Consider the following 17,383-nt stretch of genomic DNA (forward strand, 5'->3'; position numbering starts at 1 on the left):
TCCCATCTTCTCTAAGCTGCTTAGAGGTCGGGGACTTGCCACATCACAGACGGCCTCATCCTGCTCCTTGGGAACCAGTGGGTGAGATGAGAGCTAAGGAGCCACCACACCGGGAAGGCTACTGAGGACTGGCTTCCAACCACACCTGCGTACCCTGCGTCAGTGACTGTGACCATTTCTCCTCCATCTTCAGGTCCAATTTCTCGTAGCAGTGACCCAACTTTTGGGGACATCTTGAAGGCAAATGGCACCAAACATCGATTTGGCAAAACTCGAGTACGAACCAATACAAACCATCACTTCTGTATTTTTAAGAAAACCCTTAACTGGAGATGCTAATTGTTCCTAAAAAGAGAAGCCTATCTACATAAAATGATGAGAGAAGGTTTCTCCACTGAGGACACCCCACCTGAAGTGCCCACGCTGATTCCTGGGTGAGGGTGGCTTTTCATGGCGAGAGGCTCAAGAGCGCTGGACGTGCCCTGGTGACGGGGCTCCACGTGTGCTTTTATTTCTGGCAAAAATCACGCCACATCCCAGTGGGTAGGTTGGCTAGACAGGGCATTGGGAGGTTACCACGCTACTGTGTCTGCATTTTCATCCTGTGACAGAACTGAAACTGCAACAGATAAAGAACCAAGCACCGTATTTCTTCAGAGTCCGTTCCGGCCTGTGCTGTTCATATTCAAGTGTCCCTTTTGGAACAGATGGGGAACAACTGTGGGGTGCCCCGTCCTTCCTGTGGGAACGGAGAGCATGGGTTTACTTCCTCCCTAGTTTCTTCTCAGACTCTCTCAATGTTATTGTCTTTGAGAGTTTGCTTAGACTCAAGTGGTAAGAGAAAATACAAGGCCTGTTTCCTCTATGCTCCGAGAGTCAACAGCAGCTCCACCAACCAATTTGAGGGCTTCTGCTGACCTGCGTGAGGGAAAGGAGTAAGGACTGGATGTTTTCTCAGTCAAAAACCGACTACTCTTGGCCTGGACCTGGAACATACAATAAGCACTTGTGCCGAATATGGCCTCCACAGGCCCATGTAGGCCGTCTATCTACCCCAGTGCATACCTCCATCAAAAATCCACGCTTCTTTTTGATCTTCTCGGCTTTCTGAAGCTAATCATGGGGGAGTGTTGGGGGAATGGTTCTTTCAAACCCATCGCCACTAGAGAAGTGGCCTCTAAGGACAGCAGTAGCCCTGTTATGACGGTGCTGAATGACATCGGAATCACTGTCTTGCCACAGTCAGTGCCTTAGACACTGGGAGAGGATTCAAGGCTCAGTATACATAAAACCACAGTATGAGAGCAATGCTTTCCAGTGGGGTTCTTACTATACCAGGGTCCTCATCCAAATCCCTGCAAGTCCCTTAAAAAGAACTTCTCTGTCTGCAGAGGAAGAGCCCCATTTTCATTACAGGACTATTGAGGGAGGCTATTTTTTTTTAAAGATTTGAGAGAGAGAGAGAGAGAGCATGAGTGGGAGGGGCAGACGGAGAGGGAGAGAGAATCTCAAGCAGACTCCATACTGACTGTGGAACCCAATGCAGGGCTTGATCCCAAGACCCTGAGATCATGACCTGAGCCAAAAGCAAGAGCAAGATGCTTAACCAACTGTGCCGCCCAGGCGCCCCTTGGGGAGGTTATTTTTATCTGTGTGTAACCTGGCTGAAGTTGGACAGTTACTTGGGTCACTACAGGCCAGGAAGTTCTAATGGAGCACAGATCTGTGTTAGAGGCTTGCCGCTTGGCAAAGCTTTTTGCAAAATTTGAGAAAGTTGGTGTGGATGGTTCTCCCACATCTCTTCTGGGTGCCAGCCACCAGCACACGGAGAGGCACTGGAGCCACGTTGTCTTCTCTGTAACCATCTCTCCTTCTGCCTCCCCCCGCACCCCTGCCTGACTTTCCATGGAAACAGCCTCAAAACCTCCCCACTGCTCAGCTCAGCCATCTATAATGCTGCAGACTGGCTCACATGCTCTCATCCCTTTCTGCAGCATATCCAAGCACAGTGGCTTCACTCCTGCCTACCCGCTCTGAGCTCTCCATAGATACGTTTTCTCCAGACAGACACTGGTCAAAGGTTTTGGCCAATGTTTACCCAAATCCAAAGAAAATGCCCCATCCTCTCCCTAAAGCCTGTGCTTTTCTCTGGACTTCATGTCTCCTGCAACAGCATGCAGTGCACCAGCTTGGGCCTGGAGCTAAGCGTGCCACTGCTGACGCGTACAAGACAGCAAGAAATCAGCAGAGGGCCGCAGCTGCTCCCGTGGCAGTTCTGCAGTGAGACGAAACAGACCTGGAAACGGCACCAAGCATTAGCTCTTTGAATGTTTCCCTCTCCTTGTTGAAAATCTTCCCTAAGATGCCTTATCCAAAGACCTTTAGGGAAGTAAAATTCTGTGCCGGAAGCACACTGTTTGCTATAAAGGAAAACGTAGTGTAAGGCAGGCCACCTAGCATGTTTCAGTGCTGATGTTTCGGAAGGGCCTCATTAGGAGATCTCCTGGGCCTTCACTGCACTCCTCTCCAGGCCATTCTCCACCCAGCCACCAAACGGATTTTTGTACAATTCAAGCTTGATCATGACACCCTGATGCAAGCCATGAGCGGCTCCAAACCCCCTTCAGGATAAACTCTAGTTGCACACTTCTATAGGTTTCTCTCTGAGCCAGCGCTGCCCACCTCTGAAACGAAGCCCCCGCGGCCCTTACACTTCATGCTCTGGCATTACTGCATGACTCAGTTGGCCTGTTGTGGAGTTTTGTGCTTTGTGCCTTTGCACACGCCCTTCCCTCAGCACAAATATCCCACCAACCCTTTTGTCTTCCTGGAGAATTCCTCTTTGTCTGAAAACCTAACTCAATCATCACATCTTTCAGGAAAGTTTCTCTGGTCCAGAGACAATAAATCATTCCGTCCTTACGTCACCTCTGTCCCCATGCCCTTTTCGTAACTTGTCTACAAGCCTCCTCTACTTAAAAACTTCCGTGGGCAGGGACCGTGTTCTGCCTTCAGACCTGACCCATGACCCAAGCTCATGGGGTGTTCTGTTGTTGGCTGTTTTGTTCGAATGCATGAGGACGAACAAATGGGTAAGTATGAGGTGGGCGCATGGCGTAAGTTCCAAGGACGACGCTCCAGCAAGACTCTGGCGTTTTCACCTGAAAATGTCGTTGTAAAGGGAATAAAGAGAATTTGTTGAACCCGAAGAGTCAATCAACATCATCTCTGAGCTACAACCACTCAAACACAAAAAGCTCTGTCAATGGTAATCCTCTCCACTCTTCTCTTAACATTGTTTGCTGCTGATGATTCTAGCCACAATGAGTGGTTTCTTTTAATGACGGCATAATGCCTGTGCTTCGTGGGTGCTTAACAAATACTGTGAGGGATGAAGGAATGAACGTGAAATCTATTTTTTCGAAGAAGGCATCAAAGGATTGGCTTTTAAAGGCATTTCCCACATCACGGACTTTTTCTGAGGCATTGGATGCCCCTGACCATTGGGTTGCCCATCACAAGGCCCATCAGAAAGTAGAGCAGAGTGGGGGTTGGGGTAGCAGTTAGGAACCTGCACTCGAGAGATGCAGTATTGCGTTCTCCTTAGTCATGTGTCAGCTTCCTTTCTTCTCAAGAAATAGCCCTCCTGTTCTCTGGCCCAACCAGAAGGCTCCTGCCTCTCCTTTGTCAGAGGTCCACACTGGCCTCGCCACAATCCACATTTATCAGGAGCTTAACGTGCACTGATGAGGGAGAACACAGGTAGTTTCCTGCCTTCATTTCACGTGCTGACATTACACAGTGGAGACCAGTCACAGAAACGGGTCCTGGACTAAATTAACCCCCCTTGGGGATTTCAAGTTTTCTAATCATCGTAACTGTTAAGAACAAAGGCTCTGGACTCAGACTGACCCAGGGGTCAAATCCAGGCTCTGGATCTTTCTAGCCAAGTCACCTGGAGCAAGTCGATTGTCCACTGGGGGCTCAGTTTTCTTACTGGTAATGGGAATATCTTACCCACATCACAGGATTATCGTGACAGTCAAAGGGTATAACGTATGAAAAACCTGCACAGTGTCTATATATAGAAAGTAAGTGCTCGAAAGTGAAAAACTATGATGAAGAACTTTCAAAAGTACTTTCACAATAATCAGGACAAAAAAGGAAAAATACTCTTTGAAGACACTGTGCTATAAAGAGAATGGATTGTCTATTTTTTAGGAGCCAACAATGCTCATTCATCAGTGTCCCGTGGAAGAACATGAAAAGATAGTGCTGGCATTAACAGCAACAGCCGCGGCTCTTACTAGGCCCCAGGACGGACAGGTAGTGACAGGGCAAGGACACTCAAGCTGGTTTTTCTGACAGCTGATCCAAGAGAATTAATCCTCAAGGGCTCATCTCACTCTCCTCTGCCGGACCCAGGGTGACTGAGTCGGAACCCAAAGGAGCCCAGGTCAAGGTGCCAAGGGTAAGAGGCCAGTTCCAGTCTGTGAGCCAGTGCTTCCAGGTTGGAAGGAAGGTCAGGGGACATCTGACTGCCGGACAGGAGTGAAACAGGTACAGCCACATTGCTCCATGTATCATGCAAAGCTAGAAAGGCATAGCATTTCCTGTGTTGTTTTGATCCTCCTTGTACAACCCGAAGCCAAGAGAGGATCTAAATTCCCCCCAAATTTCTGCCCTGAGCATGAGACAACTGTTCTCTAAGCTAAATTTGGTTTTAGTTTTGAAGCGCCTGAGATGCACAATTCAAATGGGCCAAGTTCCTGGCTTCTTATATTCATTCAACGGTCCCCAGTCCTGTGGCCGACTTGGCTCACCCTTATGTCTGCCCGCTCTTACAATTCTTCATCCTTCCATCATTCAGGAGGTTCCACGAAGAAAGCTCAGGGTTAGTTAGTGGTTGGGGAAGCACAAGCTAAGCCATCAGCCCTTGGGAACAAAGATTAACTTCTGGTGGAGGGGACGGGTCAATTTGTCTGGTTACTGAGAGCAGCAGGGCAGGGACCCTATGGAAAAGAGAGATTTCTAAACTGTGACAGCTCCATTAGCAGGAGACTGGATTCGCGCAAGGAAAAGGACCTTGCTCAGGGGAAATCTCGACCTGTCTGATTTGGTCTGAGACTGTGAGGGCTTGCAGCCCACTCTGGCCTTCTGCCCTGGGCTCAGATTGGTGGACAGCATCCTCACGAAGGTGGCCCACAACTAGGCAGTGTTGTGTAGTGGAAAGAGCACTGGACTGGGGGCCAGGAGACCCCAATTCTAGTGCAGGCTCTGCCACTAACTAGCTGTGTGACCTTGGGAAAGTCACCTGATTTCTCTGGGGCAATTGTAAAATGAGGGGTTGGTTGGGTAATCTCTAAGTTCCCCTTCAGAGTGTGATCCAGGGTCCTATTCTATCCCTCCTTGGCCCTGTGCTTCCAGGGACAGAGATGGGAGAAGGGAAGGGGTGGAGGGAGAGGGTGCAGATAGGAGCCCAAGGGTGCTACCAATCAGGACTCCACTTTCTCCTTCTTTTTGCTCTTCTTCAGGAAGGATGGGGTTCGGAATTTCTTCTTCTTTTTGGAGGGAGACTTGGAAGGTGAGCCCTCTGGGGACATGGGGCCGCTGGTGACCGACTCGGTTTTGTCCTTAGTGGTATCAACATCCGTGTCGGCATTGGTGGTCATCTGGCTCAAGCCTTTGCTGAGAATTTCCTCTGCGGTCTGCTCATCCTCCCTCCCGTTGACCACCACTCCTTCTGGCTGTGTTGTTTCAGGCTCTGTGGTGGCTTTGCTTGTTTCTGTCTTCTTAGCACCTTCTAGAAAAAGATCAAAAGATACGACCCATAAGATTTTGATCAGGTGAGAGTTTCCATGTGGGGTCAACAGAACCATTTCTAGGCAATTCTATAAAATAAGTCTAGGGCAACAGGAGGGACAGGCTGACATTGTAGGGGGAAAGGGTTAGGCAGGGTTCTCACCCAAACCCTGTACCCCCTTCCATACAGTCTGCCCTGGGAACAGGCCCTTGGCAGGTCTGTTATTCTGGGCTCTTGTCTACAGATGTAAACAGGTAATGATGTCCAAAGATGGCAGGGGGCCCAGCTAGGGCCTAGTTGAGAGCTTTTTAAGGCACGAAATGAGGGGACAGATCCAGGTGAGGAGAGAGGCTGTAGGAAGGGGGAGAGCGGGAACACACACGACTCAGTGGAAGAATCTAAGAATTGTTGTAACCGGTTCAGTTTCACCAGTAAAAACATGGAAATTACATATTATAAAGCTTTTATATAAATTCCAGTTGGTTAACATGGAAATTATATGCTTTTATACCCATTTAATTTCCTATATCAGAAAGGAACTTTTGGAAAAACAGAGAGTATCTTCCCAGTAGGCACAGAGGGGAAGGCAGAGGGAGAACAGAATTCCCTGAGTGACATGGACCCCATGTTTCCAAGATAAAAGGATTAATCAAAGGAGAAGATGCCTGGTTGACCCATTCTAGTGGCCACCTGGAGGGAACCTGTTTGGATTTTGGCCACGTTCAAAGCCAGAGCTGCTCAGACCCCAGAAACTAAGCCCCCCTATTGCCCTTTCTCCCCCTTCCGACACTTCCCCTACCCTGTTTCCACTCAAGCTTTGAAATGCCTGGATGGGGAGGGAGGAGGGGAGATTAGAAAACCACAGACTCTGAAAAGTAGAAAGGTATTTGAAGATCATCTAGGTCAGCTCCTCCCCATTTTACAGAAATGAAAACTGAGTAAAGTAGTAACAGTGGCAGACCTCAATCTCCTGACACCCAGTTTTGTGTTCTTTTCACTATGTGAAACTGAGAGGAGTGTGTGAGTGTATGAGAATGTGTGTGTGCATGTGTTTGTGAGTGTGTGAGAATGTGTGTGCTTGGTGAATTTGTAAGTGTGAATTTGGGGTGAGCTGTGTGAATAAGTATGGGAGTGTGAGTGCGTGGGTGAGTGTGTGAGTTATGTTGAGTTTGTGTGTGTGCATGTGAGTTTGTGATTGAGTGTGTGGGTGTCATGTGTGAGTGTTGGTGTGTGTGAGTGAGTTGTGTGTGTAAGTGAGTTGTGTGAGATCTCACACCACAAGAAGGCACTGGGTATGCTCCACTCTATACGAATGTGAGTAATGGATGAGGTATGACTGGTATGACTTACAGAAGGCATAGGTGAGGAAAGAAGTTTTAGGAAAAACTAGGGTTCTTGACAGGGGTAAAGACTGGAGAAATGTGTGGTTACATGGAACATGGGACAGAGAGGTATAAATTTGGGGACATTGAGAATGGGCTAGTTTGACTATGGGCAAACTCTTATAATAAGTTCTTTCCTAACTTCTGAAATTCTCTGGGCAAGTCAATGTCCTCTTCCAGATGACTCTTGAGGACTGTCTGTCTCTTAGTACCCAACACCTTGGCCCCGGCTCCCATCCTTCTGTCCAGCCCATGTCCTGTCATCATCCAGCTACTAAGTTCTCTAATGCCCTTTACTCCAAAGGCTCACACTCGCCCCCCACCATGTGTCCCCATGGTCATCACCTGGCAATAATCTTGAAATCAATACACTCATCTAAACACAACTTTCTTTCTGTCCATTCTCCTCTCTTCACGTCACCAGCTAGTTGGCCTCAGCGACACTCTGGTCTGGCTCAAGCCTCCTCTGACATCTGACAATGATCTTGCCCTTCTCTAAATCTACTGCCAATATATCCATTTTACACTTCCATGTGTCATTTACCTTTTTTTTTTTTTAAGAGGACACAGTTGGGTGTGGTCCCCTCCCACAACCAATCTGGGCTGGCCCTGTGGTTCACAGTCACCAACAGAATGATGAGAAAGTGCCACTGAGCCAGTCTCAGGCTGAAGACTTAAGAAGGCCTAGAAGTTCCTGCTTTGAGAGTTTGGGGAGCGCTGAACCACTACATAATGAGGTCTGACTACCTTGATGGAAACACACATGGAGAGGCTACACCACATGGGGGGAGAGAGAGAGAGAGAGAGAGAGACAGAAGAGAAAGAAAGACCCAGCCATCCCAGTGTCCCAGCTGAGCCCAGGCTTCCAGCTCTGGCTGGAAGGCATCTGACATGAGTGCACCATCTTGGAAATTGCAGTTCAGTCAAGCTCCCAGATTACTGCAGCCGCAGCTGACATGAATGGAGCAGAACCATCCAACTGAGCCTAGTCAACCCAAGAAAAACTAATTTCTATAAAACCAGCTCTTATTATGCACCATGATTTAATAATTATCTATTGCTGCATAACAACGTCTACCCCCAAGTTTAGTGGCTTAAAACAGCAAGCCTATATTCTATCTTACAATCCCAGGAACATAGTACAGAACGGGAACTAATTGATGGAAGCACATTACAAGGCCCTTTTGTATTCATTTGCTCATTTTATCCCAATAACAATGCTATGAGTTAGGATAGGGCAAGGATTCGTGTTAGGCAGCGCCCCATTCTGCAAGGTTTTTAAGTAACTTATTTGAGATGGCGAAATCAGTAAGTGACAGAGCTGATCTTCTGATGCGGAATGCAGGGCTATTTCTTGGCAGGCACAGCCGGTGCTCCTGAGAGGTTACCTGGGGATGAAGTCAGCCGGGGCAGGGATCAGGCACCAGTCAAAGAGAAGGAGATGACAGAGATGACCAGATATGGAGGAAGAGGTTTGAAAGACTCTCCTTTAGGGAGGCTGATGGGGTAGGAGACAGATGAGGAGGAACACGGGGGTGACTCCGCACCAGAGCATTTGAGAACAGTGACTCACAGTGAAAAGCCAGCCCTGATCCAACGGGTGAGCTAAATGTGAAAGTGCACACTTTGATGGGAGTGTCAGCCCTGTCTGCCCTGAGGATCTGGGCAAGCCATTGGGCAGCATGGCCATGGCCACCCTGCCCTGCTCCACACTGGTCACCCAAGGCAGCTACAACTCTGGCCTTATCATGCGGGCTCAGCTCTGTCTGTACTTTCAGGGAAGATCTTGATTTTTCTAACAACCCAACTGCCCCTCCATGAGGGCACCGATTGGGACCAGATTGGACAAGAACTGTGCTACCAGTGGGAAGGATGTCAGAGGTGGGTAAGCAGTTATCCTACCTGTCATACGCCCCTCCGTCCACTCTCTGTCCCTCTGAACAGCAGAGGTTGCTCCAAGGGGCTTCTAGGAGCTGAAATGTAATTACTACCCCCTGTCCCACTGCTGTCATAAGCCACCTCTCCAGCTTGGATTTCCCACCTGCAGTTGGTGTGCACCCCTGAGGGATGCTGATGACATGGTTAGGCCTGGTGCTCCAAGCATCTCTATATGGCAGTAGGTCCTAAGGCCATTCAGGCTCTGGGCCATAGCCCTAGAAGAGGTCATGGGCTCCTTGGAGGGGCCATTAGGAACAGGGATGCAGATGTGCTAATGAGGGCCATAAGCACTCCCCTACAGGGAGTGCCCAGGAGCTGGCCCCACCGCCCTTTCACTGTGCACGCTTGCTGCTTCTGGGTGCTATGCCCCATGTGAGGATGAGTGTGTGTGTGTGTGTGTGTGTGTGTGTGTGTGTGTGCGTGTGTGTATGAGTCCATCCTATGTGTGTATATCTTAGAGGGAAGCCTAGCCCATGCATAGCACATGTGGAGTTGGTCATGAATTTTATAGCCAGGAAACCTCCCGAAGGCAGGGTTGCCAAAGAAAAAGCTGGGGAAAAACACATTTCTTTTGAAAAAGTCCTCCCTCCCCCATTGCAAGTGTTGGAGTGAGTTAGTAAACAGCCTCTCTATACTTACTACAGAGACAAGTATTCAGAATCGGAGGAAACTCCTTTGATGAAGGCACAAATGGGAAGAGAAAGGAAGACATTGTGGAGACAGGTTGATAACACCACGATGAGACACATGAACAAAACAGTTAGGGATCATCCACTTGGAGCTCTGGCCACAAGCAGATGGGTTTCCTCTGGCAACACTGGAACTGCGCTCAAGGCAGCAATTTGCCTATGGAGGGAGCTCAGAGGTTGGGGGATTCTAGCAGCATCCACATGTGTGGTCATTCTATCCAGAACAGGAAAAATCTCAGGGGACCCAGGGAGGAATGTTCATGCCCTAGAGTGATTCCAGGAGTTCAATAAAGACACTTTTATGATCTAGGTGTTATCCACCATATGTATATTATTAATCATAATCATATTTAGATCTTACATTTAAATGTTTTTATTCTTTTATTTCTTTTATATTTTTTATTTTGCTCTTTATGTTCTCGTCTACAGCTTCCCTTATATGTATAAGAACCTTAAAAAGGGAAAATATCGGTAGTCCCATTTGACAGACAAGGAAATGAGGCACAAAGATTATCTGATTTTCTAAAATTAGCAGTTGAGTTACTATTACTTAGCAGTTGAATTGGGCCAAAACCTTAGTTCTCTAAACTAGTATCTAACAAAGTGGTTCTCAGCCTGGGCTACATACTAGATTTACCTGGAGAGATCTTAAAACTCCAGGGTACTCTTCTTTACCCCATCCCCAGACCATTTAACTGAGAACCACTGGGGGTGCTGTGGTGGGACCCAGGCCAGTGTCAGGATTTTTAAAGCTCCCCAGGTAGTTCCAATGTGTTGAGATTCCAAAGGTTGAGAATGACCTCATCAGCCTTACCTGGGAGCTTGTTGGAAATACACAGTCTCAGGTCCCACCCCAGACCTACTGCCTCAGAATCTTCATTTTCACAAGATCCTGGAAATCCCTACACACATCAAAGTCTGAGCACTAGGTTGGTGCATCTAGAAAGACCCATCAGCCAACCTAGTCTGAGTGAGAGGTGAGAAGGCTGTGTATTGATCATTAACTTACTCATTATTGCTTAGACAGGGACTTAAATGGTAAGGTGTGTTGTCACAGCTTGTGAATGAAACAAGCTTAAATTTGGAAACCCCTATTTCAGATTCCCTAGAAATGGCAGAACAGAAAGCTTTTTGGGTAGCAGGCAAGACCTGTGGAAAGGCAGGGTCCCTGGAAGGTGCCCACCTGCCCTGCCTTCCATGCAGACCCCTTTCTGAGCTGTGGAGGTGCCTCCTCCCTTCCAGCTGCTCAGTTCCACTCACCGTCTAAAGACTTGGAGGGAGAGATCACAGGGCTCTTCGTCTCCGACTTCACTGGACTCTGTGCTGGAGAAGCTGGTGCAGACTTTACAGGTGAGCCAGGCTCCTCTGCAGGGGTTTCTTTCTCTCCTGAAAATACAGAAAACCACCTCAGGATAGGGGTCAAACAGAGCAAAGGTGGGCAGAGAGAGAACATGAAAAAAAAAATGCTTTCTTCCAGCTGGTCCTCATTTCTCCTAACTGAAGTGAGTTGCTTCCCCCAAACTTTTTAAAATTTCTGCTACATCTGGAGGGGGGGGGGGGGGGAGAGGGAAATGGGAGGAGTCAGAATCCTATTCTGTTTCCTCTACCCAAGCACATCTGCCAGTGGAACGTTAGCCCTGATGAGGACTGCAGGCTTCCCATCCGTGATTTGTTTGCATGTACCTTATTTATTATTTATCTGTTTTTCATGTTCAACCCAAATAATCCCTAGGGATATAAAGCACCACATTTTCTATCTACTTTTTCAACTGTCCCATTAGAACTCCAAGCAGCTAACAAGGGTTTTTCTAGGGCCTGCTTGTGCCCAGGAACATGGCTGACTCTGGGTGGGATGGGGGGTCGTGGACGATGACGATGGGAATGAAAGCCTAGCCTGGTGGACAAAACCAGGAGCTGAATTTGTCTGTGTCTCAGACCCCAAGTGCTCTTGAAACAAAGAAGGGACAGCTCAAAGCGAGGGGTGTGTGTGTGGAGAGGGACAGAGAGGGCTTTTAGCTGGAAGAAGGGCTTGAGATGGAAGTTCTCGGGCCATGCTAGCCAACAAGGGAAACCGTGCCAGGAAGGACAAAGAAATGAATGAGAGCATACGAGGTATCATGAATATGCATATTTGGGACTCAACACGGAGAGATGGGCTTGACTGAAGATTCTGAAATAAAGAAGGAGTAAGGAAAAGAGCAGAGGTAGCTGATGGGAGTTTTCATTGCCAGGCTAAAATGTTTATACTGGACCTGATAGATTAATAATAATTATCACTATTATAATTATCTTATCATAGCTAATGTTTATCTGACTTAAGCCATCCTTACAGGCCCTGTTCTAAGCACTGTACAAGGATTAACTCCTTTCAGCCCAGGGGAGAGGCTCAGACAAGGTCATGGCAGCACGGCAGCACTGTTAGGCACCGAGCCATGAGGACCATTACGTAAGTAATAACATTACGTTGGTAAGAATATGACTTGGTTGATGGGGCAGGAAGGGCAACCTGAGAATATGATAGAGGAGAGAGAGAAGTGAAGGCTGAATGTGAAGGCCAGGCAAGGCTAGACGGAGCTCCAAGGGCCCTGCCAGGCAGGAGGTGTGGGTCCCCGGGCCACTGGTGGGAGTGAGCCTTGCTGGTTGCTCCGCTGCCCCTCTGGGTGCTCCCAGCTCTCCCTCTACCCTGGGCAACCCGGGATTATTTACCATCAAGTTCTAGTTTCTTCCTCTCCACCTCCTTCTTGTATTCCTCCAGCTCCTGGTCAGTGAGTTGGCTGAAGGGGTTGGGCATGGTCTCCTCTGAGTCGTCTTTGGTATCTGCATCGCCCTTGGACATCAGCTGGCTCTCTGTAGACTGAAAGTTAACCACAGAGTGTGTGTTGCTCTCTGAATGCCGCAGTTGGGGCCCAGGCCCGAGCTTCCTTTCAGACTCATGTGGCTGCCAGTGGTCTTGCTAGGGGCAGCGAGGCATGCAGCTCCTTGGATACAGCTCAGGGCCTCGGGGTAGGGGTTGTTCATTCCTTCCCATGGCTACCTCACCCCCAGACCTCGGTTCTTTGCAACTGCCTGGATGAATGCAGGGAGTCCACCCTCTGCCCCGGAAATAAAATCGAAGGATGCTCCCAAGCAGAAGGAAGACACACGTTTATTGCAATCCCTCCTGTGGATGCTTGCAAGCCATCACTACGCAAATACAGTCGACAGCCCAAAGTCAGTTAGTCAAAGCCAGAAAGCGAAGCGTTGGCTCAAGCCCGCTTTATGCCAGCCATTCCCCACCATGCCCTCCTCCCACCCCCCAACAGCAGCACAAGCCACAGCACACAGCAGGAAGTCAAATGCAAAACACACAATGGCTTCAGTGTTCTCTGTCCAAACTGTTAGTCCTGTTTTGCACACAGTCATAAATTTCAAGGGGCCAAGGTCCTGAATCTCGGATCTTCAACCTTCCCGTACCGCAGGTCCCTGGGGACATTGGCAAAAATCCCCGGGGGACTCCCTGGCTCCAGGGAGCTCACCAGCTGGACCTTGTGTGAGCTTCAGGAATCCTCGAACCCCCCTAGCCCATGACGAGGTCTAAAATTCAGACCCCACAGCCCTTTCTCTTAATTTGGCATCCTCATCTTGGCCTTTGAGAATGTATTGCTCCGAAGCTGAGGAGGAGTCAAAGAGCATGAAACTCAGGGGAGGTGAGCCCAGAGCAGCTGGCCCACACCACGCACTCTAGGCTGCCTTCCCTGGCCTACCAGGGTCCTCTGATGATGGGCCCATGGCCATCTTCCGAAAGAGAAGCAACATTGGTCTATCTTAAGGAATCACAGAGTTCAAAAGAGAATCCAAGACCAGGATCCCAAGAAGAGGGACTCCAAGGAGAACACTTGGTATAAATGGCAGAGTTTTAAACAGTTTTGCTCACTGTACTGAACTCTCGCCACCCCCACCCCAGTATCATGGGGTATTTCTATCTGCGGCGCCATGGCACTTTTGGCGTTCTTCATCCTGGCTAGTGGTGGTGGGTGACAATGGTGGTTAACCTTCCCACTTCCCTGCCTGGGCACCCACCTTGAGGGCTGCAGCCTGATCTAAACCATCTCCGTTTACTCTGCGGAGAGGAACAGTTACTGTATCTCGCCCCTTCTAACCGCTAAGGAATATGCTATGCCCATTGCTATCTTGCAAAGAGTAGCAACGATTTTCCACACAAGCCAGAATTCTGATCTTCACCCCTTTTGCTAAGCACTAGACAAACACTGTCCTATCTCAGGCATGGAAACAACTTTATACTTCCTAACTCTATGTGGGTTTGTGTGGGCAACTAACTGCCCCGAATGGAGCACCAGTCCTTATATACATGCCTCCCCTCTGCAAGCCCATGAGCATCTTCCCAGAGCTATGGCCTGATGATGCCATATCCACACACACACAGGCCAGAAACGCTCAGGGCAGGCAGGCCTGGAGCAGTTGGGAGCTGCCAGCCACACTCCTGTGATGCCCACTTTGCAGGCTACCCGCAGAGGGCAGAGTGGATTTCCATGGGTAAGGCATGGAAGTAAGTATCACTCCTGGGGCAGGCTGGGCTGCCGCTCCCCTGCCCAGTACCCACAGGGGGCAATTACACACTGTCCCTGGTCCTCACAGCATCCGTCCTGCAGCAAGAGCACCAGCGCCCAAGATCACAGGGGAGGGTGGGCACGAGGACTCAGGGGTCCTGCTGCCCAGCCCCAGGTACTGAAGACCCAGAAGGCAAACATGTTTCCCCTCCAGACAGGGGCAGCTTCTGCTGTACCGGGCTTCGACTCTTCTCAGCGATGACACTCGCCAGGAGCTGGGACTGAGGCCCCGCCGACTTCACGTCTTGTCGGTTTTGTTCTCGAATCTGTGTGGTAAGGGAAGGGGGGGAGTGAGTGAGCTGTGGAGCGTCAGGGTGTGGAGTTTGGGACGGGGCGTTCGGAGGGCATCCTGGTGTCTGGTGTGCCCTGTGACTAGGGTCTACAAAGGTCCTCCAGTGGCGTGGGGGCCTGTCTCTCCTATTTCTAACACAGTGTGTCCTCTAAGAGACAGTCGCCATGTCTGTTTCAGAGTCATGACTGGTTTATGCAGAATACTGGCTTCTCATGAACTCTGAGGAGGTGACTGTGAGAGGTGAAGAGAGTGAAACGAGGCACAGTGGATCCTTGACGGAGGGTCTCACATTTTACTGAAGCCCCGAGAAATTTCTTGACTATAACAGATTCCTGGGGGGCACCCCACAACTATTGAATCAGAGTCTCTCCTTGGGGAGGGACAAGGGGACTGACCTGGGCATCTGTATTTTAAACCAGCACCGCAGAGTGTCCTCGAACCATACACTAAGTCCCAGGTTTGTGAGTCTACCTGGCCTTTTGGAGGTGGTCTACCACAGCTTAAGGTTTTAACGTAACATGAGAAATGTGAGTGAATGAATTGTAAAGCAAAGGTTGAGAAAGAAATACAAAGGATTTTGAAATTTTGAAAATGAGCCGAAAGGGAAATAGCATAAAATTCATAAAAACTCAATTTGTGGGCAGGTTTCTTAGACATATCTAATGTCTCAGCAAGCACCCCTTTATGTATGAGGGTTATTTAAGACCACGTAGGTATAGAGTTAACACAGTGCTTGAGTATGGCCCATAAATGGTAGTTTCTTTCCCATAAGACAGGTACATCCTGGGACCTCAGCTCATATTTGTGGGACCTGAGACAGCTCCCCACTTGAGGGTGAAGAAACAGCTCCCACCTTACCTTGTTCCGCATGTCCATCACTTCTTGGGGGTTGGTATAGAGAGGCACAAATTGGTTTGGGTTTTCGATCCGTATTGGCATGCCACTGCTGGATTTCTCCACCTCATCAGCCTTCATCCACTGAACACACACAAGGCCAGGTGGGTAAGGCAAAGGAATAATGTCACCATGTCCTTCCCTATGGCCCACCCCTGAGATCTAGGCCAACCAGCCGACATGCAAAGTCAGCAAGCCCATACAAAGCTGTTCTCTCTTCTTGGGCCTCCTTGAGATCCGTCTCCCAGAGCAGAGATGGGGAACAAATGATCTGGATGCTAAAGAAGGCCCCCAGGTCAATAGTCAGCCATAAAGAGTGCTGGAGAGGAGGGCTCAGAACCTTGACAACCAATTTGACAAACAGGTAGCCACTTGACCTTTAGTATCAGATGACTTATTGATTTTCCATTTTATTTATTTATTTAGAGGGAGAGAGAGAGAGAAGGAGTGAGCATGTGAACTGGGGGAGAGAGAGAGGCAGAGAGAGAATATCTGACGGACTCCCCACTGAGCATGCAGAGCCCAATGCAGGGCTCCATCTCATGACTCTGAGATCATGACCTGAGCCGAAATCAAGAGTCCAGTGCTTCACCGACGGAGCCACCCAGGCGCCCTGACTTATTAATTTTAATTTGCAGAGCTTCATTTTTTTTTTATGAAGAGCTATTCTACTTGGCTTCCAGCTACTTTAATGTTAATGAAAAATCAAATTAAGAGTTGATGTGTGTGTATGTGTACTGGGGTGTGTGTGTGAGAGAGAGAGAGAGAAGGAGAGAGAGACAGGGAAGAGTTGTGAGGAGGGAGAAGACAACTTAATAGAAATTAATATTCCACCCACCTCCTGGGTTTGCATCAGAGGTATCATCCAAATGTTGGGTGCCCATGAACTTCCCAGAAGCCCCCTGTATATGGGGGAGCAAGAAGCAAAAGCCAATTGCTCCTGGGTTTTGTGCTGTTGGGAGTGAGGTCCAGCCACCCCCTGGAGAAATCTGCTCCTTGGGTCCCAAAACTCAGTGCAGAGGTGCAAGAAACAGGTGATCAGAGGTTCTGTGGGCACGAGCAGCTGCTCCTAGATGCCCAATAGGAAGCCCTAAAGGGAAACTGTAATAACCAGCCCGAGGGATATTTGTTCTGTTCCCCTATTAAAGCTACTTAACCCACAGATGTAGCCAGGCACCCTCCCTCCACCCTGATCTCCTCCTTACTGTGGTCTTGGGCCGGGGGCTGCCCAGGCTCCTCTGGACCTCATCAGCCACATTGACCCGCAGGTAGGTGTTGGGCGTGTTGAGCCAACGGGTCTTCTCCTTCTGCTGCTTCTGGGCATGCTGCCGCAGGGCAGGCACCGGGGCGCCGTCCTCCTCAAACACGAAGGCTGTGACGGTGGCTGGGATCTCCACCTCACTTTTGTGTTTGGTTTTCTCTTGAACAATGGGGTAGCGGTACGTGTAGCCTGTTCTGTAACCCTAAAAAGGACAGAAGCAGTACCACTTAGTGTGGGGAACATGGCCTCCACACACATATCCCACACATTCTTTGCCCCCTTCTTTTTGAAGGACTCAGTTTAACCCCAAATCTCCATAACACAACGTAGGCCTTACTTCTCCTTTAATGTGTTTCATTTCATCCGCCTGGTCTCCCTACCTCTTCCTTCCTTCACCCCAACAAGCCCTCTGATCGGAGCTGAGAAATCCCTAGAACCTTGTGGACCAGACAGATAGGGCCCTTTACCCTAACAGTGTTCCAATTTTCCATCTACTCCAGGGGTTCTCAGCCCTGGC

The 17,383-nt window shown here is 49.1% G+C and overlaps 1 protein-coding gene across 1 annotated transcript in view; it reads right to left on the reverse strand.

The window, feature by feature from the left end:
- Window positions 1-4,188: 4,188 nt before the first annotated feature.
- Window positions 4,189-17,383, reverse strand: part of ADD2 (adducin 2) — a 44,271-nt gene continuing 31,076 nt past the window's right edge. Inside the window, exons 10-15 of the mRNA XM_057308993.1 lie at window positions 16,811-17,068; window positions 15,570-15,689; window positions 14,596-14,685; window positions 12,519-12,666; window positions 11,073-11,198; window positions 4,189-5,803 (exon numbers count right to left, since the gene is read on the reverse strand). Coding sequence (XP_057164976.1) covers window positions 5,496-5,803; window positions 11,073-11,198; window positions 12,519-12,666; window positions 14,596-14,685; window positions 15,570-15,689; window positions 16,811-17,068 — 1,050 coding nt within the window. The 3' untranslated portion in view covers window positions 4,189-5,495. The remainder of the gene's footprint in view (window positions 5,804-11,072; window positions 11,199-12,518; window positions 12,667-14,595; window positions 14,686-15,569; window positions 15,690-16,810; window positions 17,069-17,383) is intronic.

Source organism: Ursus arctos, unplaced genomic scaffold (genome assembly GCF_023065955.2).
Source record: "Ursus arctos isolate Adak ecotype North America unplaced genomic scaffold, UrsArc2.0 scaffold_8, whole genome shotgun sequence".
Classification (NCBI taxonomy): Eukaryota; Metazoa; Chordata; class Mammalia; order Carnivora; family Ursidae; genus Ursus; species Ursus arctos.